This window comes from Pithys albifrons, chromosome 14 (assembly GCF_047495875.1).
Source record: "Pithys albifrons albifrons isolate INPA30051 chromosome 14, PitAlb_v1, whole genome shotgun sequence".
Classification (NCBI taxonomy): domain Eukaryota; kingdom Metazoa; phylum Chordata; class Aves; order Passeriformes; family Thamnophilidae; genus Pithys; species Pithys albifrons.
In genome coordinates, this window is record NC_092471.1 from 18,976,713 (window position 1) to 19,002,089 (window position 25,377).

General features: G+C 47.8%; 1 protein-coding gene across 1 annotated transcript in view; it reads right to left on the reverse strand.

The window, feature by feature from the left end:
• Positions 1–2,324: 2,324 nt before the first annotated feature.
• NEXMIF (neurite extension and migration factor) overlaps positions 2,325–25,377 on the reverse strand; it is a 200,500-nt gene continuing 177,447 nt past the window's right edge. Inside the window, 4 exon segments of the mRNA XM_071569079.1 lie at positions 2,325–9,456; positions 9,459–9,595; positions 10,312–14,608; positions 18,620–18,744. Of these exon segments, the coding sequence (XP_071425180.1) occupies positions 9,398–9,456; positions 9,459–9,595; positions 10,312–14,608; positions 18,620–18,695 (4,569 nt within the window). The 5' untranslated portion in view covers positions 18,696–18,744 and the 3' untranslated portion in view covers positions 2,325–9,397.

Genomic DNA, 25,377 nt, shown 5'->3' on the forward strand with positions numbered 1-25,377 from the left:
GGATCCAGAGGAGGAGCAGACCCTGGACAGGAGGAGCACCCCACTCTCCACCAGACTGTGCCATCATCTGCACCAACAGGTTTGTCCCTTCCTTTTCCTTTGGACTTGGGGGAACCACATGGGGCTCAGCACAGGGGCCACCAAACCCCCCTGTGTTTGTGCCCCAGGGGGCTGGGTTACACTGCTGGGTTTGGGGGTTAAACCCAATTTCTCTTTGTGCCATTTTATTTATTGTAATATTGTTATTAAATTGTAACTCTGAGTTATAATCTCTTTTGTCTTGGGTTCATTTCTCCTGCCAGTTTACCTTTGAACCAGCACACCAAGACACGCTGAGGAAAGACTGGTGTCACTCAGGGCAGGCTTGTCCCCAGCCATCACCAGCTGGAGACAGCAGCTCCTGCTGGTCAGACAGAGAAGCTGGTGGTATTAAATTACATCCTAATTAAAATCTGACTCTGCTTTCACTCGCAAGGAAAAGTCACTGGGCTGAACTCAGAGATGCACGATGGTTCATCCAGAAGTTGCATTTTAATTATATGTGCTTAAAATCTGAATGAATTAGATCAACACAAACCCTTTAACAAGCCCTTTCTGTAGCATTACTCATGTATATGAAGGCTCCTCTGCTAATTAAAGGGGTTTTGGTACCATTCATGCCAACCAGGGACCTGCTGCATTGCAGCCACACCAGCTGGACCAGCACAGCCTTGTGCCAGTGCTTGGTCTCACCACAGAATGCACAAGATTGCAATAGGGCCCCCAGAGGATGTTTCTGAGCAACATAACCCTGGGTTTGGAGACAACCTGCACTAATAGCTCAGAGAAACATCAGCCTTCCAGATTTCTCAAAACCCACTCCTCCCTGGTCTTGGACACTTCCAAGGATGGGGCAGCCACAGCTTCTCTGGGCAACCTGAGCCAGGGCCTGCCCACCCCCACTGTAAAAAATTTCTTCCTTAGATCTAATCTGAATCTGCCCTGTTTCAGTTTAAAACCATCACTCCTTGTCCTATGGCAGCTGGTCCTGCTAAATAGTCTGTCCCCAAGACTTGCACTAGGGATCTAGAGCTATTTCCAGTCATGGAATTGATCCCTTATAGGACAGACCAGATGGTTTTGGTGGCCATGGGTTTGGCCAGTCCCTCCAGGTGTTTTACCTGCTGGTGAGCAAACCCTTCCAGCACCAGATGGGGTTCAGTCCTTAAAGCTGAGCTATCCATGGGCTTCCCTGGCCAACAGCCCCACTCCAGCACTCACCCCACTTGCTGCTCTGTGCTTCCCACATCATGTACAAACTATTATTCAGCCAAAAGGCAATGTCCAAAGGAGGCAACAAAGAAGGGGAAGGGCCTGGAGGGGAAGGTGTGAGGACACTGGGGGCACTTGGTGTGTTCATCTGGAGAAGAGGAGGCTGAGGGGAGACCTCATTGCAGGTACAACTTCCTGGGCAGGGGCAGAGGAGGGGCAGGCACTGATCTCTGCTCTGTGGGACCAGGGACAGCACCCAGGGAATGGTCTGGAGCTGTGCCAGGGCAGAGACAGCACCCAGGGAGTGGCTGGAGCTGTGTCAGGGCAGGGACAGCACCCAGGGAATGGTCTGGAGCTGTGTCAGGGCAGGGACAGCACCCAGGGAATGGCTGGAGCTGTGTCAGGGCAGGGACAGCACCCAGGGAAGGGCTGGAGCTGTGCCAGGGCAGGGTCAGGTTGGATCTCAGGAAAAGGCTCTTCCCCCAGAGGGTGGTGGGCACTGTCCAGGCTCCCCAGGGCAGTGGGCACAGCCCCAAGGCTGCCAGAGCTCCCGGAGGATTTGGATGATGCTCTGGGGCACAGGGTGGGACTCCTGGGGATGGTCCTGTGCAGGGCCAGGGGTTGGACTCGCTGATCCTGGTGTGTCCCTCCCAGCTCAGCACATTCTGTGATCCTGTGAAGACACTGGGAGCTGCAGAACTGGCCAAACACTGAAATCCTGTGCCCTGCTTTGCCCAGCTGTGAACACAGGCAGTTTGCAGAGGCACCAGCTCTGCCTTGGGGGATCATTTCCCAGCCCCTCTCCAAGGGGTTGAACACGGTGCCCATGCCCCATTTTCTGCAGGGTTTGGAACGACCCAGCCTGAATTAATGCCCCTCCTCCCCTGACATTTTCCCTATCAAGTGCTAATGAAAGGAATTGTCATTTTCAAAGCAAGTAATTTTAATGACTTTTCCGTAAGAAAATGAAGACAGTGGCATTTCATTGCACCCATCTGCTCTTTCCCAGGAAAGGGTCAGTCTGGAGATGCTTCCTGGCACTGGTGGGATCCTGCCAGGACAGGGACTCCACTTTCCCAGCACAGGGGGCTGGGAAGAGCCTCCCCTCCCAAGAAGCCCAAACCCATCTCTGCACCCTTGGAAGGTGAAGTGTTAATTTTGTGTTGACTTGAAATTTCCATTTCTCAAGTAAAAACCAATTCCTAATATTCAATAAATGGCAGTTTTAATTTCTTCTTCATACATGATCTTAAAATGAGATTTTTCATTTTTTTATTTATTCCATAAACAATATAACAAAACTCAGCAAGTTAACAATATGACGTTTTCACCATACAGAGTCAGTCACAAATATTTAAAACCTTTGCAACAAGAACAACAAAACCCAAAATATTACAAGAATAATTTACAAGAGGATCTATAAAACAGCAAAGCGCTCACAAATTTTCCAGTTTCCTTTACACAATATCACTACACTCTTTCACAACATTTCTTTTTATTACAAAATTCCCAACAAAAGTTTAATTTTTTTCTTTGTATTTTGGTTTTTAAAACCAGAAACTTTTAAGTATACATCCTTTTATTAACACCCGAAGGTGCAAAAAAAGGGAAACCTCACACATACAAACACTTCACAGCACTTTTCTAAGAAAAATATACACTTACAAAATATTTTACAAATTGGCACACTTAAAAATATACAAGATTTTGTAGGCGTCTTAGAGTGATCCTTAAGAATTATACTTCAATTGACTCTACAGAATATTTATAAAGCTTATTCTAAAAGAAAAAAGGCAAATCATTTCCAAACATGTTAAAATTGCAGTGTAAAATGTGGAACAGAAATGGATATGTTACATTCATAAAAAGGGCCATTTAATAGTTCTTAAATGCTCAAGAGGGGAGGGGGGGGATAAAAGTTTTCTTTAGCACCATAAAACAGGAGCAACTTCCTAACGAGGTGCCTCTAGTTCTATGGGAGGGAACTGAAGGAGCGGTACATTCACTTCTCTGGAGGCAGCAGTCAGGGCGCGGCGGGCGCCGGCAGCGGAACAGAGCAGCTCCTTGCAATTCTACCCTGCTTCCCACCGGGAGGAAGAGACAAAAGGACTTCCACTGGTACCTTGGTTTCTCTCTGTGTGTGTGTGTGTGTGGTTTTAGTCTAGGTTGGAGTCTTCCCTTTGTGCTTTTGAAGTGGACATCTGTCTGTCTGTCTGTCTATCTGTCTGTCTAGCGAAGAGTAGTGAAAAGACCAATTTGATTTCTCGTTTCCTTTTGCACCAAGAGTTTAAAGGCTCAGTAAACGTGTCTGGCAACCCAAGTGTCCTGCGAGATGGAGGGAATCCTCCTGCTTCACATCCCAATTCCCTTAGATGGCTGTTACTCCACTGTCATTAGTGTCACTTGTTTACCTGAGAAACAGATTTGAAAAGCCTTGCTTCTACCACAGACATTGTACTTTGTTTATTTTATATTTCTTTTTTTTTTTTTATTTCACATGCTGAAGAGCTAAAGAGGCACATTCTCAAACAGATGTCGGTGGCTTGAACCTGCAACCTCCTCTGGGCCCCCTGGGAGCTGCACAGGCAAAGTCCAACACAAAGGGTTGGGAAAAGACCGAGGGCCTGATCCTGTACCAAGCCAAGTCCACGCACCTGAATTTCTTTTCACTTACACTGACTTCAAGGGAGTCTTTCTTGGGATTTGACATCACCAGCCAGCCTGGAAAGCACTTGAGGAGCAGGAACCCCAGGGAGCAAACTCCCAATAAGTGCTGTGCTAGATTGGGAGCTTAGGGAAAGAACACGGTCCAGCAGGTAAAGGATGACAGGGCTTCAAACATCTCATTTTGGTTCGTGGCTCATTTGAGCCATAATGCCAAAAAAACTAACAGTGATCCTGACTTTTTAAAAGAGCAAATGGCACAGCAATGGTTTCTCAGAGAAACCACTGCCAGGCTGAGCCAGCCTTGGCTTTTCCTCTCTGAGCAGTCGGATGGCACAGTGTGGCCAGGACAGCCCTGTGGCTGCCCCTGCCCTCCTTCTTCTCCTCCTCTTCCTCCTCCTCCTCCTCCTCCCAAAATGCCTGGCCTGCATGTCATTGTTCTTGAGACATTTTTCAAAGACATCCTCCCTCTTATGCTTAGAAAAAGAAAAGCAAGATGTAAAGCTGGTAAGATTTTTACAATAAAAACCCAGTAGGTTTTTATTGGATCCCCATCAGTGATATTTTTCTATTTACAATTTCTATATGCAAGTGTGTCGAGCAAACTGGCTGTGGGGTGGGCTGGCTCCTGCTCAGTCAGTGCAGGGTTTCTTTCTGCAGGACATCTCTGCACAGCACAGAGGATGGATCCTTTCCCAGGCCATGGGAGAGCTGTGCCCTCCGTGGGACAGCAGGAGTGCCACCTTCCCCTTTCGCAGGCAGCTCCTGCTGCAGCTCAGAGGTGAGCAAAGCCAAGGGCTCAAGCTGCACTGCCCTGTGTTCTCCTCCTCTTGGATGGATTCTACAGCCATCCTTTGGAAGTGGATGGTTTCTGCTTTTTAATGTCACTGCCAATGATAAGTGACCCAAACACAGAGAGCAGCACTGCCAACACCAGTCCTCTTCTCAGCGCTCAGTGGGACGCACCAGAGTAGGACAGGAATGACATAAAGAACGTGCAAGGATGGAAGTTGCACTGGGACCAGATGAGGAGGGTCGAGATGGGAGCCAGTGCAGGTGGGCACAGGGAGCCTGGGGCATGTGGGCATGGGCAGGGATGGATGGGACCCTCATCCCAGTCCTCTCACAGCTGTGAGCAGAGCCATGCCAATGGAAAATAAGAGTTCATATAGTAAAGGATGAGGCAAAGGTGGGAAGTGATGAAAACCTTGAGGTAGTGATAGGCAGGTGGCAATGAATTCTAGGAAAGCAAAGCTCCAGCTCTTCAAGAAGTCAGTCAATAAGATCCCCTGGGAAACTGCCCTTAGGGACCAGAGAACAGAACAGAGCTGGTGTATCTTCCAGGACACTCTCCATAGAACACAAGAGCTCTCAATCCCCAGGTGTAAAAAACTGGGCAAGGAAGGCAAGAGACTGGCATGGCTGAGTCAGGACCTGCTGGTCCTGACTGAAGGGCAAGAAGAAATGCACAGGCAGTGGGAGCAGGGACAGGTGTCCTGGGAAAAGTATTGGGATCCTTCCAGGTAGTGTAGAGATGAGGTGAGGAAGGCCAAGGTGTGGATGGAGCTGAACTCGGCAAGAGATACAAGGAATAACAAGGGTTTCTACAGACTGAAAAGGAAGGGTCAAAGGTGTAACACAATTGGCAAACTGGCAACAACAGATGACATGGCTGAGGAAACCTCTCTTCCCACCACTTTTGAGTGGAGGAACCACAGCACAGGGACTGCAGGAGCAAAGTCCCTCCCACTGGAAGGGAAGATCAAGTTTGTGACCACCTGAGGAACTGAACATACATAACTTTATGGAATCTGATGAGATGCATCCCAGAGTCCTGACGGAATTGGCTGATGTAGTTGCCAAGTATAAAATGTCATGAAAGTCAGGTGAGTCCTGGTGACAGGGAAAAGCAAAGCATTTCACCTATTCTTACCAAGAATGGAAAGGAGCATGGAAACTACCGACCTGCCAACCTCACCACTGTGCCTGGGAGGATCATGGAACAGACCCTCCTAGAAGCTCTGCTGAGGCTCCTGGAGGTGATTTGGGACATCCAGTACAGCCTCACCAAGGGCAAGTGCTGCCTGTCCAACCCAGTGGCCTTCTCTGATGGGGTGATTCCCTCAGTGGACACAGGAAGGGCTACAGATTTCATTTATCTGGAATTCTGTAAGGCCTTTGACAGAGTCTCCAACAACATCCTTCTTTGTAAACTGGAGAGAGTCGAATTTGATGGACAGACTGTTCAGAAGAAGAGGAATTGGTTGGTTGGTCACACCCAGAGGGTAGCAGTCAACAGCTCATTGTCCACATGGACATTGGTGACCAGTGGTGTCCCTCAGGGATCTGTAATGGGGCCAATACTCTTTAATATCTTCACCAATGCTGTAGACAGTGGGATTGAGTCACCCTCAGCCAGTCTGCAGGTGACACCAAGCTGAGTGGTGTGGCTGACACACCTCAGGGATGGAGTGACATCCAGAGGGACCTGCCCAAGCTCGAGAAATGCACCCATGGGAGAGTCATGAGGCTTAACATGGCCAAATGAAGAGGTGCTGCACCTGGGACGGGGCAATCCCTGGATCCACACAGGCTGGGGGATGAAGGGACTGAGAGCAGCCCTGGTGAGAAGGATTTGAAAAAGACATTTTCTATGAGGGTGGTGAAACACAGCACAGGTTGCCCAGAGAAGCTGTGACTGCCAAGGATGGCCCTGGAAATATTTAAGGTCAGTCAGACAGGGCTCTGAGCAACCTGGTCTAGTTCACTGGGGGGAGGTGGGGTGGTGGTGGTGTTGGACTAGATGACCCTTAAAGGTCCTTTCCAACATAAATATTCTATGAGGATCAAAACTGAAGATGGTAAACTGTTGGCTCAAGGCAATTTCTGAATTTTGGGGCTAAACAGCAGAGCGATGACTTTTTCAAATGAAGGGAAGGGCAGTGCCACACCATGACAGACCCAGGCTGATTGACAGAGATTTCTGGGGTGGACATGGGATGACCACCAAAGGTGGCAGCAAAATCAGAGTGGCAGGACTGAAGAAAAGAGAACAAGGCAGCAGGTATTTGTGATTATCATTGTCCTGAAACACCGAGCTGGGCATTCATGGATTGCCAGAGACAATAAAACAGTCGATATGCTTTATGCCTGATCTTCATGCCCTATTGCACACTTCTCAAATGCAATAAATATTGCTATCCAGTCCTGTACAAGGTGTTTTATTACAAGTCCCATATTCATAACATTAAGCGTAACAAGCACAGTGCAGGCCAGGTGAAATGTGCTTTCAACGGATGGTTCTGGGTCAAAAAGAAGGTCTGTACCCCATCCCAGCCCTGGACTTGACCTGTCTCCATAAGAGCAGCAGCCAGAACATCTGAAAGAAGAGAGCTGCCAGCCCTTCATCCTGCAGCATGTGGGAGGAACGCTGAGAAACCCGGGATGTGCCAACACCACAGCAGTGGCTGCAGCCTGGAGTATCTGTTGAGCCCATGAATAGAAAAAGAGCTGCTGGGGAAGCAGGGAGAGAGTGGTGAGTGCTGGGGATGGAGCCCTACCACAGCTCCTGTCTCCAAAATAACTCCTGTGCATCATCTGGATCTCCCTCCTGTACCAGAGCTGGGGTGGGATGCTTCATCCCCTGGGATACCCAGGGACCACTCTCATCCATAGCAACTCACTCCAAGCAATGCCAGCATTTATTCCATGAAAAAATAACTTAAAGGATGGGGTTTACAATTACTTTTTTTTTCCAGAGTTCTTTCTTTCATCTGTTAAATAAAAGACAACACAACTACCAAGTTGTTCTCTTTGGGATTGCAGAGCTGAGCCTCAGCTACACCTCAAGACCTGCAAGTGCTGAAAACATTTTGATTCTAAAACAACACTCTGCATCTCCACTTTGATTTTAAGTGCTCACTCTGCTATATTTTGCTAAATCAACTTCAACCAATTCTGCTGCTTTGTCTTTGCATGTGGGTGGAAAAAAACCTACTTGGAAGGAACCCCGAGCCTAGTCCTGCCCTCTGTGGCCCAGCTCTCTCCTCGTGACTGAGTGGACACTGTGACCTGTCCCACTGCTATTAAGGCTCCTCTTCCTCATTGTTTTCTATTGCATAACGTGTCCAAGCCTCGCATCCCTCTGCTCCCAATCGCTCCCAGTTCCCAGGGCTCTTGCATATCAAGGTTTTTCATATGAAATCAGCAGCAAAACTCACAGGCTCTCAGTTGCACAAGGAAAATAGATACTTGTTGGGTTCGTTACTCTCGTGGAGGGCGAGGGTGTGGTGAGTAGGGTTACAAATAAGGCCTTTTGAGAATACATTTAGCATTCAATAATTAACGCTGTCTTAATAAAGTCCAGTCATGTATGATCCGGCCCTGATCGGTGAGATCACAAATAGCTCCGTTGGTTTGTTTGTTTGTTTTCATGAACTGAATCAAAGAAAAGGTTCAGAGTCATATTTAAAATGAGTGACTTCGTTTTTGAAAGTTCAAACTATATTGGCATCGCAAGGATAGACACTGAGGAAACACCAAAGCCATGATGGGAGAGCACTTCTGACAGGCTCTGCATCGAAAATGTCTAAGAAACTACTCAAAGGAAAAGTAACTAGCAATCAATGTATGAAATGTATTAGTTCTGTTTTTATACCTATTTTAGAATTTATCCCAGGTTCTTATAAAATATATAAAACTGAGATACAAAGAATTAGCAATGTAACTTTGCATTTCAAATGATCTTCAGCTACAGGTTTTGCTTTAAGAAAACAGACACTTGAAAAGCAGCTGTTCTGTAGTCTCTAGATGCAGACACTTGAGTTCCTGGCAAACTTACCGTCAGTGGTTTTCTGAACTCTTCCACCATTGCAACTCTCTCCTAGAATGAAACTCAACATTTCACCATTAAATTTTCCCACTTGTGGTTCCAAAGAGAGGACGTTACCATTTCCCAGCATCGGTTTCAAAGTTCCTTCTTCCTTTTTTCCCCGCCCCCCCTCCCTTTTTTTTTCCTTTTCCTCTTTTTTCTTTTTTTTTTTTCTTTTTCCTTTTTTTTTCCCTTTATGAGCTTTAAACCACAGGGTGAATCCATGAAATGAGGTAAGTAAATTTGGCACACGTTTAGTCATGTCCATAAGACTTTTGGTAAGTTGTATCAGTGAACAAGATCGTTTTCATCGTGAGTTACAGGTGCTTTCGAAGGGGGGTGGTTAGTACTTAACAACTGGAATGTTTCTAGTAAAACCAAAAGGCATAGCTGCAGAAAACACTCACAACCCAATGTTGATAGAGAAGTAAAAATATATACAATACAGTCACTTGTTCATAGTTTGGCACAATTTTTTGTTGTTGTGGGTAATAGTGCATAAACTACTGTACAACAGTATGACTTTTAAAACAGTCTTTCACAGAGAATACCAGATTAGGTTTGCTTTCGAATAATAAAATTCCCACAATTTCAAACTCTTCATTTCAGCACTTACATTTCAACAGACCACAAGGCAGATTTCGAAAAGGAACCGACGGGAAAAAAAATAAAAAAACAAACTGAAGAAAAAAAAAATGGTAAGAAAAGAACCAAACATCAATCGTCTTTCTAGAAAAGGGAGTCTCTTCTTCAAATACAGGAAAACCCAAAAATGTTGTTTCTGCTTTAAGAAGAATGGAGTCTGATTCCCTGCAGGAAAAAATCAAACATTTGATGCCATCTTAGTTAGCTCGTCTGGAGCCACCACGACGGAGCGAACGCGCTAAAGGCGGGCGGGAAGAGAAGATGCAGCTTTAGATGATGCAGGTTAGGAGATACAACAGCAGAGGGGGCCAGAAAGCACTCAAAAATTGCCACGTGAAGCTCAATTAGGAACGAGTTCTCATTTGCAAAGTAAAGAGCCTTTAAAAGTTTCAAGATCTTGGCTTTTGGATGCAGAACCTCTTTTTTTTTTTTTTTTTTTTTGTGGTTTATTTTTTACAAAATGTTCCAAAAAAAAAAAAAGTCTTTCCTTGTCAAAATCATTAAAAAGAGCATGTAATCATTTTTTGTTTTTGTTTTTCCCCCAATAAATAAGTAATTAAAAACTGAAGAAGCCAAACAGCAGAAAAGAGTAGCCTTGTTAGTTTTTTTAACCCCAGCCAAGCCAGAAAATTGGTCATTCTTTTAGGTAGCTTGCAAGTCATAAGTATTTTCATGCATTTAAAAATAATAATAAAAAAACAAACAAACAAAAATAAAGAAACCAACCCCAAAACCAAAACCAACCAAAACTGTAAAAGGGGAATGTCTTTTTTTTTTTTTTCATGCAACTTTTGCTTTCAGGAAGGAAAAACTGAGGAACAGCAGGCCTAGCAGGTGGGAGGGAGGTTAGGGGCATTCCAGCCAGTTTGGTGCAGCATTACCTCAGTTTCTCAAAAGCAGCTGTCACGGGGGGGTCCTTGTGGGGCTGCTCGCGCTCCGTCCGCTTGAGCTTACAGTTCTCGTCCCGCAGCGACTTCGAACTGGATTTGTGACGGTAGAGTTTTTTATGGGTAGGTCCATTATTGCCTAAAGTGCTCAGGTTACTATAGTTTTTATCAAAAAAGGGCGCGTGAATGTCCATGGTGAACCCGGTGGAGCAGTTGGGGCGAGCGGGGTCGCACGTTGCGGCTTTGCTGTTTTTGCTTGAGCCCTTGTTGTTTGCCTTGTGGTTCTTCGCCGCCCCTGGCAAGCCACCATTCGCCTTCTTCTTCGACTCCTGCGACGTCCCTGCCAAAATTTTAAGAGTTTTCAGTTTCAGGCTGTTGGACTCCGGTGACCGGAATATGTCAGGAACGCTGTTGTGGCCAACAGGCCCCCACAAGGGCTCGATGGAGGCCATCATGAACCTCTGCACATCGGCCATCCCCGACGCGATGTTGGACAGGATGTTGGAAGGCTCCTCGAACTCCCTCTGGTCATCGTCCAGGAGGCTGGTGGTGCTGCCCAGGTTGGGTTCTGACCAGCCCGTGCCCCCCTCTTTCCCCAGCGCCCACTCTCCGGACAGCCCGTTGTGCTTGCCCAGCTTCGCCCCGGCCGGGCCACCGTGCGGAGTGCCCTCGGCCAGGCCCTTGGTGGCCATGGCCACCGTGCTCAGTGGAGTGACTGCCCTGCCACCGACGGCTGGAGCCTTCTCGCCATTGACTCCCACCATGTTTTTCCCTTTCCTGGTGGATTTGGGTGCCTGCCTGGAGTTTTTCCCTTGAGGCTTATCAGTTCCTTTGTTGGTTTTGGGTGATTTTTTCCTGGTGGCTTTCTGGGAAGAGCTTTGGTTTGTACCCACATTCTTGCTGGATGAACTTTTCCTCTTCGATTTTGACACTTTGCTATTGGTGTTAATTTGACCAGATGGCTCATTAAATGTTGACAAGCATGGACTCTTTTCGAGAAGGCTGACAGAATCTTCATCGTTGAACATATGGAACTGGAACTGGTGATTATTTAAAGCAAACCCATTATCTGCCTGATCCTCAGTCTGCAGGACCCCACAGTTCCACTTGACCTCAGAGCTGTTGAGGGCGGCCTGGGGGCTCTCCTGAAAGCCCTTCAGTGTGCTCAGAGGCTTGGCATCCGAGCCAGCTATCTGTGGGGACAGGTTGGGAGTGTCCGGAGGGGACATCTCCGAAAGCGATGACTGGCGGAACCTATCAGGTGTAAAGTTGGAAATGTCTAAAAGGTCTGTGGACTCCTTCAAAGGGGTGATTTCATCTATGCTCTGCTGGATCACTAACTTGGGACTGCAGTGGGCCAAGAAATCATCATTAATATCATCCTCGCCGTCCTTTTCACAAGACTTTAAACTTAAAGAACTGTAATTACTAGAACTAACTGACAATGAACCCACTGAATCAAAACTAATGAGCCTGCCATCATCTGTACTTAGTGTACCTCGTTGGAAATGAAAGCGTCCCTCTCCATTATTAAAATGACATGACTGATAAGAATCATCAGACTGCACTTGTTGGCTATCCAGCATGTAATTTTTTTGGTATAGCAATTTGCCGCTATTCAGGTTGACTTGAATGTACCCAGAGGTGGGGAGCCCATCCACGCCCGGGGCGCCGCCGCCGCCGAACTCGCTCGGCAGCCCGGCCGCCTCCGGCACGTCGCCAGCGAAGTCCTGGTGGTCGCTGCCGGCCTTGCTGGCCGGCCACATGCTGCTGAAACTGCTCTGCTCCATGTCCAAGTGGCCGGGCGACTGCTGAAGCTCTGACTCGGAGGGTGGGGAGAGCACACAGCTCTGCGCCGGCTGCAGGGCCGGGAAGGGCTTCTCTGCCGGGGCGATGCTGGGGAGCGGGTGCTGCTGCTGCTGCTGCTGCTCGGAGGGGTGCTGGGCAAAGTATGGGATGCTGCTGTTGCTCGACAAATCTGAAGCATCTAACAATGTCTGCAGATACCCTCCAGGGATCAGGGGTACATTGGTGGTGATATTAGCAGATGGCAGAGGCTTGTCTGAAGAGGAGGTGGATGGTAGGAAAGGAGAATTTTTAGCAACCTTATCCTCGTGGCACTCCGGGAGATGGGAGCTATCTGAAGCACAGGGACTGTTTTCGTCCTTCAGACGTGCTGCAGCGTCCTGGTTTTCCAGTGCTGGGGAGTCCTCCACCGTACTGGCAGCAGCTTTGATCTTCTTGCACTTCAACCTGGCTTCACTTTTGAATTTGATCCTGCGGAGCACTTTCCTCTCCGTGCCCTTGTGCTCCCGCTCCTGCGATTTGCACTTCACGGCGGCGATGCCTGCGATGTCATGGACGTGCAATCCGTTGGCACAGCTGGGGGTGGCGATGGCTAAGGCCGGCAGCCCCTTCAGGCCCACGTCCTCCTTACTGCTGCAAGGCTGCTTGTGATCAGAGGAGCAAGAGCCCAGCTTGTTCACTGATTGCTCGATGGCTTTAATTCTTTGAATCCGGTGCCTGTTTGCTAGCTTGCATTTTCGCTTCCGTGGGTGAGGGAGGAACGAAGCATCTGAGCCGTTAAGATAGAAATTCTGCTTGTGGTAGAGAGACGATCTGAGCAAATCCAGCCGGCTCTGCTGCCTCTCCTGCCAGAAGCCCTTCAGTGGGGCCAGCTTCTTGTATTTGCTGAGCAGCTCCTCGTTCAGAGTAACAGTTGTCTCGTTGGCATCCACTTTGCTGAGCTTCACCAGCATATGCTTCTCCCCTTTAAACCTGTTAATGATGATGTACTTGATGATCACGGGGGGCTCCTTGCGAGAGACTTTTCGCCGTTTCTTGGGGCACCACTCATCATCATCCTCTTCCTTGGGCCCATCTGGGAGCCACTCTTTCTTGTCCAGGATCTTCTCGTTCTCAATGGAGTCCACATCGTATAGATAGTCATCACTGTATCGCACTTTCCTCTTCGCCCGCAACCCGTAGTTCTGCTGGATGAAGGAGCCGGAGTGGTCCCGGGCCAGGTACCGGCTGCAGTCCTTGATGTCCCGCAGCACGTCGTAGGAGGACTCCGTGCAAGTGCTGTCGTCGCTGAACTCCCCGGAGTCCTCTGTGGAATTCACCGAGTCCAAGAAGTGGCTCCTCTTGGAGCTCACGTACTGCACCATCTCTGTGCTGTTGCAAGATTTATTTAAGGCAGCTTTCTCCTCCTCCTCACCGTCCTCTTCCTCGCCATCCTCCTCCTCCTCCCCCCAGATGATGCCTTCCTCAGATTTGAATTGAGAAGGGTCGGTGGCACCGCTGGGCCCCCTTTTCAGGGTGCTCCTGCTGTCCCTTTTGGTGCAGTTGTTGAATACGCTGGGGAAGAAGTTGAACTGGGCATCCTCTTGTAGAGTGGTGGTCTTCTCCCGCACGTTGTCCTGGAAAGATTCGTATCTAATCTTTAGGGAGCAGACATCACTTCCCAAGGTAGAATCATCATCATCGAACATGTAATTATCCACGTCTTCCTCAGAAAACAGATTTACAGAAAGCTCATTTTTGGAGCAGAGGTCAAGCAGCTCAATTTTACTTTCACTAATGAAAGATTCAAAATAGCCCCATTCCTGGTTGGGATTTGTTAGTAAAGGTTCCTCACCATTGCATTTGTCTAATAGTAATCCTTCGTAATAATTTTTCTGAGTGGGGTCCTCTGAATCACTGTCAGATTTTTCTGCATCTCTTTTGTCCGCTGCCCTTGATTTATGCATAGGGAAGCTTAAAAGCTGGTCTGAAAGCAGTTGATCCCCATATCTCATGGTTTCTCCTGTGCTCATGCAGTGAATCCCTATATCAGAGACCGAACAGGTGTCATAATCCCTATTTATATCCCCCACTTTCAAGCTTATTCCCGGCTCTGCATCAATGCCGTCCTTGGATTCGATGAAGCAGCCCAGGCAGGTCCGGCTCGGCTGCATCAGGCAGTCCCCCGTCAGCGCCGACATTCCCCCGGGCTCCATCATGCTGAACGGAGCCTTCTCGCAGTCGCCCGGCAGCGACCAGGAGCTCATGCCCTTGGTCACGCAGGACGTGAGGGAGATGGCGTGGGCGGAGGAGTCATCCGAGGCGTGCTCGGGGGCATCGGTGAGGCGCAGCGGCGACGGCGGGCTCAGCAGGCACGGCTTCTTGGCCGGCAGCGCGCGGGGGCACGCGTGGCTGTCCCTCGGCGCTGTGGTGCTCAGGGCTGGGAATGGCACCGCGGCCTCGGCGGCCGTGCAAGGCCTCTCATCGCCATCCAGGGTGTGCGGTTCTGCAGGAATATGGAGGGAGGGAGGAAAAAGAGAGAGGGTTTACTGCCCTTGCAAGTCTGCTTGGGTTCGCCACCCGCTGTTCTTCTCCCAGGGTTTGGTGGTGACTTTGCTCAGCTGCTCCTTTGGGAAGCAGCACGTGCCCTTCCAGGAGTGTGAAATCCTGGAAACCAGTATGTGCCCTTCCCAGAGTGCTCAGTCCCAGGAAGCAGCACATGCCCTTCCCAGAGTGTGAAATCCTGGAAAGCAGCACGTGCCCTTCCCAGAGTGTTCAGTCCCAGGAAGCAGCACGTGCCCTTCCCAGAGTGTGCAGTCCCGGGAAGCAGCACGTGCCCTTCCCAGAGTGTGAAATCCTGGAAAGCAGCACGTGCCCTTCCCAGAGTGCTCAGTCCCAGAAAGCAGCATGTGCCCTTCCCAGAGTGTGCAGTCCCAGGAAGGGGCACGTGCCCTTCCCAGAGTGTGAAATCCTGGAAAGCAGCACGTGCCCTTCCCAGAGTGCTCAGTCCCAGGAAGCAGCACATGCCCTTCCCAGAGTGCTCAGTCCCAGGAAGCAGCACGTGCCCTTCCCAGAGTGTGCAGTCCCTCCCTCCTGGATCCAATTATCGTGGTGATGTGTGTAGAAGGGAGAGGTAAACACACTCCCCCCTGCAGCCAGCTGGGAGAGGTACATGAGTATGTCTGAAAAACCCAACCCATCCACTCTTCCTTCTTCATATTTATACCGTTACCTGGATACTGACTCTCAAACATGACAGGGTTATTAAAAAACAAAACAAGCCTAATAAAAGTGTTCCCATTAACATTGAAAAAATTAACAGAAAAATAAGATTCTTAAAGAAACAAAGCATTCCCTCCCTGCAGTGCCTGAGCTTACACACACCTGAGCTGCATTTCTGCTCCAGAGGGAGAAAGTTGCAGCTGACTTTAAAAACCCAGGGGTCTTTTTGTCACTGTCCATGCCAAGGGAAGGCAGAAGATAACACAGAGTTTAAAGCAATTATTGTTAGAATTATTGTGGGTTTTGCCATTCCTCCCTAATCTCTAAAAATGCCTTTCTAATAATGTAAGGATTTTTTTAACCTAAGGATTTTTCAGTTTTACCTCGTCATGCTCTTTCATGGCAGAATAAAGTTATGAGTGTACTTTTATCTGACTTCTGGCTCAATGGATGGTATGACCCTTGAAATTTAAATACAACGTCTTTTCATCCACAAACACACTCTGATATCTCTGTATTAAAAAAAATATATTCCAATGAGTGCCTTCATCCCAGTCAGAGGCCTGTGCTGACTCGGAGCCCAGGACTTTGTCACGGCTCCTGTCTTTCCTCTTTGGTGGCTCCACTGAAGGCAGAGCAGGAGAATGGAAGCAATGAGGCTTCTCAAGGAGGGGACAAATGCTTTAAACCACAACTGGAGCACCAGGATGAGGCATTAAATGGAGCAGCTGAAGGGATTTGGCTGCTGTGACCCTCCACAAGTGCTTTTATGCCAAACTGAAAGGAAGGCAAGTCTCCTGAATCTTTGGCAGTCTTTGGCAAGGGGAGGTTTGTGCAGGCACATGTACCATGGGCATGATGGAGAACCCACTGAGCAGAGAAGGGGCAGGACGGAAAGGATGCCAAGGAAAGAGTGGGATTCCTGCCCATGCCAAGTGTAAAACGTAGAGGATGTCAGAAACCCCCTGATCTCATCCCAAAAGCAGTTTGGGGCTTTGAGGGCCTTAGGGATGGAGCCATCAGTGCAGCCTGAACAAAGTACAAGCTGCAGTGGGAACCATGCAGTGCTCCAAGGACTTCAAACCCCTTTCCAAAGACTTCATAAATCCAACCAGAAGTGCAGTGCAGGGCCTGTAAGCATCTTCAGCATGCATGGCTTGGAAAAAACCAGACTGGCTTGCTTGAAAAAGGTTAAAAAAAAAAAGAGATTTTTGAGTCCCTCCCACCAGTTTTCAGATGAGAAATGCAGAGGTGGTATCTTTTTCCTTAAGCACCAAAACAAATTAACCAGTGCAGTTCCACTTCAGAAGCAAAATAAAATAAAAATCAGCTTGGAGCTGACAGGAAGCTTGGAAAATCTGAGGACAAAAGAAGAATGTCTGTGAATGGTGTAAGACTCAAAGAAGGGGAGGTAGAAAACAAATTCAATCTGGAATGCTGCAGTCAATAGGCAGAGCTGCCATGCTATAAAATACACTGTCTCTGGGCGTTCCTTTAGGTTTATACTTGTGTGAGTGAACATCACTCTTGTGAAATACAAATGCCAAAACTCCATTTTCTAGGGCTCCATATCGGCCTAAAACCAGGCATGTGTCCAAGTGATGCTCCAAAGGAGTACAGTTCACACAGAAGAAGGTGGAGAGGCAGAAACACTCTTCCCAGTTTAACTCAACATCCACCCAAGAGCACATGGGCAAGGGGAGGTGGTGGCACAGAGTGCTGGCTCACTGCTGTGGATTCAGCAGCAACTCCTACACACCAAGGCTTAAACTGAAAGTTCAAACTGATAGAGGGGAGGTTTAGATTTGATATTATGAGGAAATTATTGGCTGTGAGGGTGGGCAGGACCTGGCACAGGTTGCCCAGAGAAGATGTGGCTGCCCCATCTCTGCAAGTGTCCAAGGCCAGGTTGGACAGGGCTTGGAGTAACCTGGGCTGGTGAGAGGTGTCCCTGCCCATGGCAGGGAGTGGGACAGGATGGGTTTTAAGGTCCCTTCCAACCATTTTATCATTCCATGATTCTATGTCTAACTAAAGCACTCTTTAAGCCCTGTTTAATTAAATACCATGGATGTGACATCAGGTTCTAGAAATTCCTCATCTTTACTGAGCAGGGAAACACTGATTTCACTGTCCATGGCATCAGATGAGGAGAGCATGGCTAGAAAATATCCCCTTGCAGCTTCAGCAGCTGGGGATTTACCACATGTAGTCAGGAAGGAGACAGAAACCTCCCAGATTACACCACCAGCATGTGCTGTGGGGTCCCCATGGGCACCTGCATGTCTGGAGTTGCTCCAGGTTTTTGGTCATGGACAAGAACAACATTTGTCTCCAAGCCCCTTGTTTGAAGCTGACACAAGGACCTGAACACACAAGGTGTCAGAGGACCAAAGCCTTGATATTGAACAGGATTAAATTTAAATATAAATGAATATCTCACGATTTACAGGCCATTAGAAAATGTAAAAAGCCCTGAACTTAAAACATGTTGGAGAATGAAAACATCAGGCTCTGCCTCCCCTCTGCTTTACTGTGGCCAGTGACTACAGTCCCAGGACCTGAGAAACTGCTCAGAGCCACCTTCATTCCAACCAGGGCTTCAGACAGCCAAGCACTGTTACTCTCAATTAGTTATTCTGAAAGCAAGAATGGAATTGTTGGAATAGACACAAAGATGGGCATTTTGGGCAGGCTGATGAAAGGGGCTGACCTTTCCCCTCTGACATCAGTGGTGGCAGGAACGACCTGCTGGCTCCCAGGAGCACACTGTGCCCAGTGGCAACAGTGTGTGTGCAGGAGAGAGGTTAGGGGAGCTCAGAAGTCTGACCCTCCCTTCCCATGGGTGCTAATCCTGGTTTGCCTCTTCTACCCAACCTCTAACTGTCCCAGTCTGGAGGGATTCAGTACCCTCCAGTCAGATTTTGCTAATATGGAGTAGCAGGTTCATAACTGCTAAGAGGGGGAAAGATTCCCAACAGGCACAAGGGCTACAGAGTCCTGGATGACCTTTTTTTCCTAAGAAACCAAACTAAAATCTCTGATTCAAACTGCATGTGCACAGAAACATTTCCAGCCATGCCCACACAGAGGCAAAAGCAGTACTTGTTACAACTTAGAAAAGTGTGGATTCATGGCAAGAGCAGCACCTGTGCAGAACAGCCCCATTTAGCTCACTGCTCCCCACTGCAGATACCCACAGACTGCTGATGGTAAACACACAAAAGGAATTAGGAAAATAAGTTGGCTTGCAAGTTGCTGCTGCTCCCTCATGTCCCGTAATTAAGTTCCTTACCATTTTCCTTCACCCCATTAATCAGGATAGTTTCTTGGTCTTCTGAGGCACAATCCTGCTCTTGTTGGTCATCCATCAATTTAACCTCTTTCTGTTCACTCCATGCCCCACTGCATCTGGCCAACCTGCACATTTCCAGAAACACAACCACAGTCAGTGCAACTCCCAGAATTGGCTCAAGGAACTGTGAATAAAAAATAACAACAATACAACTCCCCCACACCACCTCACACGCTGTCCCTACCCTTCTTCAGAGGACAAATCCCACTATTCAGGCTCTGGGACTGTCACTTTTCCACTCCAAAAGCCAAGCCCAGTGTATTCCAGCAAGGTTAAAATGTTATATATCATCATTTCCTCCCCCAAATTCCTTCTCTAGAAGGTGCAGCAGTGCTTGGCACCCCTGCAGCTCCTTCCCAAAGTGCTTTGCAAAGGCAGGTCAGCCACGTCCAGCCAGGGCAGCTCACCCATTCCCCAGGGATGAGTGGAGAGGTGAAGAAGGGGAGGACTCATTTCAGTTCAACAGCAACTCTGCACTGGAGTTGGAAAAGAAACACAGATATCTGAGTGACTACTGCTCACCCTGGCTCTCAGCTACTGCTCTCCCAGGTGCTGGCAGGTATGAAAAACTGTCCCCAAAAAGCAGGTTTGGGGGAAAAAATATCTCAGGTCTGTCCATCATTAGAGCTCCATCCTTGGAAGCCTCGTTCCCTGGGCCCTACAGCTGCCTGCACTGTCCCCACGGGGAGAAGCTCCACCTCAAGGGATGGACCACCAGTCAAGGCTGACAGGACTTGATGGGACTTCACCAAAGCACCGAGATCAGATTCAAGCCCACATTTTATCTCTTCCTCCATGGAAGATTCCCCCAGCCACTAAAAGCCACCCTATAGAGAGGGAGCAGGAGTGATGGAGTGATGTGGCTGAACCCTGGGCATGGGTGGCACAGGAGAACTCTCATCAGTGCTCTGATAGACAAGACTTTCACCTCTTTGACTACAAATTCAAGCCAAAATCTATTTTGTTTCCTTCTGGCAACTTGAACTCCATTTCTTCTCTCACAGAACAGGTACTAGATGGGAGCATTGGTTTAGGTGTTGTTCTGGGGTTTTTTTTGTCTGGCTTTTTTTTTAAATCAACATTTGCCAATGTCTGCTGCTCCCACAGCACTCACTGCCCTGGGGTTCAGCAGCCAAACTTCATTCATATTCAGATTTGCAGTGGAGTCCTCTTAATTAATGTGAAATCTTTACAACTGCCTTAGTAAGTGAAACCTTCACTGAACTTAAAGATGTTGTGACACTGAGAGTAAGATAAGAATAACAAGCATCAGTAACTCCATTCCTTTGCATATTTAGAGGAATATTTAACTAACCCCGAGAGTTTTCCTTTGATGCAAATCCCCATCTCAAAGCTCTCCACCGCCGGGCGGTTTGCAGCCGTCAGACCCCTCTCCCGCCAGCACTGCCCCCTCCCACCTTCCCCCAGCTCCCCCCAGGGCTGGGAAAAGCTGCAGCATCACTGAGGGTTGGAACAGGAGCGAGTGGAAAAGCCAGAGCTCGGATCAGAGTTATCTCCATGCAGCTTGGGGGAGATTAATGTCGGAGTGCAAAGCTGCTCTGCGTCTTGCAGCGACAGGCTGCAGCTCCGTGGCTCCTCGATAACATCTCCTGCCTATTAAATGTATCTTAATTAATAGAAATAGTAATAAATTAAGTTTTAAAAATATCTATTAATGAAAATATTAATAAAATATCTTAAGCCTCAGGAGAACCAGAGGATTCTCAGGAGACCAGAGACCACATGGGCCAGTGTGGCTGATGGGGAGGGGCTGGTTGCTGCCTGAGGTGCCACAGAATGGTGTGGGTTGGAAGGGACCTTAAAGCCCATCCTGTTCCAAACCCCTGCCCTGGGCAGGGACACCTCCCACCAGCCCAGGTTGCTCCAAGCCCTGTCCAACCTGGCCTTGGACACTCCCAGGGATGGGGCAGCCACAGCTTCTCTGGGCACCCTGTGCCAGGGAAGGATTTCTCAATCCTCACAGGGAAGGATTTCTCAATATCTCATCTAACTCTGCCCTCTGACAGTGGGAAGATATTTCCCCTTGTTCTGTCCCTCCAGGCCCTTGTCCAAAGTCCCTCTCCAGTTTTCTTGGAGCCCCTTTAAGTACTGGAAGGGGCCCTAAGGTCTTACTAGAGTCATGCAAAGTAAAAGGGGAAAAGCCCTGCCATGGGAAGAGCCTCAGTCCTAGAAAGGACTGGGAGTATGATCATCAGTTAAATATTTAATAATATTTATAACCACAGGAGAATCATGGCAAAATTTCAAGGTATCCAAATACATAACCCAAATCAGGACACTGTGGAATTTTTCCTCCCTGTTCAATGTTTAAGCCCCAGGAAGCAGGTTGAGGGGTAAGATTTGATGCAGGGTTGCTGTGTAAAGGTTCATCCTGCAAGTCGAGTCTCTGTTTGTCAGCAGGATGAGCTGAGACCTGCAGCTCTAAGCTCAGAAGCATCACCATCCTCAGTGCTGACCCCATCTTTGCTGAGTGTCCTGCTTTACAGTGATTTGGTGTAAAATGCCACAGGTGGCCTGTTCTCACCCCATAACATCCTCACAGCCATGTTACAGTAGTGGCCTGCAAGGGATAAAACACAGGACAAGAGCAGGAGCAATAATTCTCCAACATTGTAAATGTGCCACTTCCAGCACACAAAACATTTCCAGGGAGAAAACAACATGGACATAAAACACCAGCGAGCTCCCCAAGGAAGATCCCAAGCATCTTAAGGAATAAGATGGTGCCATCATATTCCTGCTGGGATTTCCAGCAGGGCAGGAAGGAGCAGGGTCCCAAGTGTGGGTTCCAGGCCTCTGCCTGCTCCCTTCCTGCTCTTTCGGGCCGTGGAGTTGGTGGTCAGTCTGGTTTGCAAACAGGTCCATGAGGAAGGAGACCTTGGCTCTGACAGACACCCAGTGCCAACCTTCATGGAGAGCAGAGCTCACCTGGGCAACAGACAGAGGGGCCAGGCAAGGCAGCCAAGCACAAAGGGAGAGGTTACACACCTTTCATCTCCTAGTACAGCTGGTTTTGGGATGTGTGTCCATGAGGGGGAGGGAAGCGCACAAGGGATGTTTCTGGTGGATGAGATCCAAAGGCTGGAGTAGACACTGAAGACAATGACATGCAAGAACAAAGGGGATGTGCTTGTGGACAACGATTTGCCTTGACTGCAGAGACTCAGGGAGGCAGAGCTAAGCTCCAGAAATGGGATGGAAAGAACTGAGAAGGGTCCAGATGGGGGATCTTCACATAGGGTCAGAGGGAGAAGACGTGTAAATAAGATAGACAATGTGAGCTTTCAAAGACCTGCTGAACAAGGGGACCTTTGGGAGCAGTGGGACCATGGGAGGTGAGATCCCAAGAGGGACAGGGAGAAACAGCAGTGACTGGGAAAGAAAAGCTGACAAAAGGCTTGACGTGATGCAGAACAAGGACAGAAGGATGGGGATAACAAAGAGGAGGAGAACAGCTGGGGCCTTGGGAAACAAAACTACACCAGGAGAGGTCTGGGGGATAGAGGTGATGGGCAGAGAATACAGTGGGTAGCTGCACAGCACAGAACACAGTCATCTGCAGATAAAAGGGAGAGAAGATGTATTTCAGACTGTGTGAGGGCACTGAAGAGAGGCACAGCCAGGGTCATGCTGTTACAAAGAGCTGGCAGGAGCAAAATCAGTCACCAGCTTGAAGCTTCTGAACTTGACTGGAGCTAGAGTGGATGGAGGAAGAGGATGGTGAGGGACAAAGACGTGGAGTCAGCTGAACTCCAGGTCTCTGGAGCAGGAGAAGGGCAGAGCACAGCAGGGCTGGCTGTGCTTCAAGGACAGGCACAGTGGGCTCAGTCACAGGGAAGAATTTAGAAGGGCTTTGGTTGATTGCACCACAACTTCAGGGCATTGGTCTGCCAAGGTCACAGCTGGCACGACAGAGAAGTCACTGGCTAAGAAAGGGCATCAAAGGGAAGAAGTCACAGAAAGCAAGCAGCAGAGTTAACAATAATCCAACTAGTTTTAAGCACAAGATGGACAAATCAAGGGACAGAAGGACAGGATGCAATTGCCCATGACAGCAACTTCCAGGGCTTGGTGACCTGGAGAAATCCCCTTCAGCCCCATAAGTTAGACTACAAGTCCCTCAAAAAACCTGCAGCATCACAACTGAGAAAACTCTCCATTCCTCATGATTCCTGTTGATTTTGCCACTGCCTGTGCTGGCCAGGCTGTACAAAGGCTGTGACCAGACCATGTGCACATCTGGGAAAACACAAACAGTATCAAAACAGACCCTCTGCTGTGACCCTCCTGCTGCCTTTGAGCAGGTGCCCTTCAGCCCAGGTGTCCAAGAAACCCAGAGCATGTTTTTGTTCTATTTTAAAACCTCACATGATCCTCAAGAAGTTTTATGAGTGTGGGTGTTGCTGCAGTGGAGGCAGATGTGATCAGAGAGAGAAAGGAATGTCCAGCTGAGGCCCCTCTGCTCCCAACCTGCAGCAATATCCTGGTGGAACTTCCGTCATCAGTTCCTTGGAGTAAAACCAGGCTATTTCTTGTTCTAGAAATTCATATAATCATAAAATTCCAGAATGATTAGGGCTGGGAGGAACCTCGAAGATCATCTTATTCCAACCCTCTGCCCTTGGGTTTCCTATGCTCCCTATAGGAAATGAAATTGAGAGGTGCTGGTTGTTCACCTGGAACAGAGAAGGAAAACCCAAATTGCAAGGCTGACCCTTCTGGGCACATTCCCACATTCACCTCCAGTGATGGAAACAACAGACCTTATGGATTTCAGCATGTTCCTACTAAAACTAATTATACAAAGATCAAAGGGGAAATGCCACCATTTCATACAACCAGACAAATGCACCTGCTCGATGCCTGTCCTGTACAAAGAGAGCAACAAGTTGCTTTGCTTCTTTCCCAGCCAGAAAATGCCCATTTCCCCCCATGCTGGTGAAGCTTTGGATGTTCACGAAATTTACAGGTCCATCACCCCTCTGTCAGAGGTGCCATGGGGAGACAACACCTTCCTCAGCTCCCCACAAGCCAACCCAAGGAGAAATTGTGCCAAGGGACATGCTGGAGAGATTTCCTCCCCCTGAGGACTCCCTGCAGGCTCTTCCTTGGGAAACAGCAGTGTTTTGGCTAATGGTATTTCCAACAGAAGCAGCGATGGTTGTAGTGATGCCCTGGATGCACTTACAGGGCATAAAGCAAACAAGCCACGATTGCCACACAATCCAGTGCTTGGCCTCTTCAATCTATCTATCTATCTATCTATCTATCTATCTATCTATCTATCTATCTATCTCTATCCATCTATATCTCTATATATCCATCTATCCATATCTATCCATCTATCCATATCTATTTATCTATCCATCTATCTATCCATCTATCCATATCTATCCATATCTATCCATCCATCTCTCCATCTCTATCCATATCTATATATCCATCCATCTCTCTATCTCTCTATATCTATTTATCTATCTATCTATCTATCTATCTATCTATCTATCTATCTATCTCTATCATCTACACATATCTATCTATCTATCTATCTATCTATCTATCTATCTATCTATCTATCTATCTCTATCATCTATACATATCTATACATATCTATCATCTATCTATCTATTCATCTCTATCTATCCATCTCTATATCTATCCATCTCTATCCATATCTATATATCCATCCATCTCTCCATCTCTCTCTCAATATCTATCTATCTATCTATCTATCTATCTATCTATCTATCTATCTATCTCTATCATCTATACATATCTATACATATCTGTCATCTATCTATTCATCTCTATCTCTATCTATCCATCTCTATATCTATCCATCTATCCATCTCTATCCATCTCTATATATCCATCCATCTCTCCATCTATCTATCTATCTATCTATCTATCTATCTATCTATCTATCTATCTATCTATCTATCTACCTACCTACCTACCTACAGGTATTTATCCCCTGCTAGTTGAACATCTCCTCGCTCATATTTCCTTGGCACCACCGTTACACCGTTGAAGCTCAATACTCTCCTCACAAGCAGAGGAGGAAAAAAAACCCCTGCCAGGTAAAACCAAGCAGCCCACAAGCCTACCTGAAAGCCCACTCCACACGTGGGAATTCTCTGGGATGGATGGGATTATGCAGCAGCAATACCTGCTCCAAGATTAAAGTCGCAAGAGTGTTTTGGCTTCGAGCTGAATAAACAAAAGGTCTCTCACACCCAATGTGCCAGCTCCTATTTACACACAGCTTTTACATCCTGAGTGTCGTGGATCATGAGGGGAGATGGAGAGGGAGTATCCAAAGTGAAGGAGAATCTTTTTATGGAGAAGTGGGGGAAGAAAGCGCAGGAGAAGCGGTGGCTTTTTTTCCCTGCAGAATTGTGAATAAGCGCAGGTGTTCTACATATGCAGTTGTATCTTTCAAAAAAAGAGCTTTAGAGAAATTAATTACATGTCAGAGCCTCTGACAGGTCTTTTAAGAATTGTGATACTTTTGAATGAAAACATTATATACTTAAAAAGAAATACCATGTAAATGTCTCTGAGATATTTACAGTCAGTGGAGTAATAGTAGGAGAGAGCTCAGCTCTACCCGTGGTGCGGGCGGATGCTGAACATGCCTTGCTCCTCCTGCCAACGTCTCCTGCCAGCACAGGACT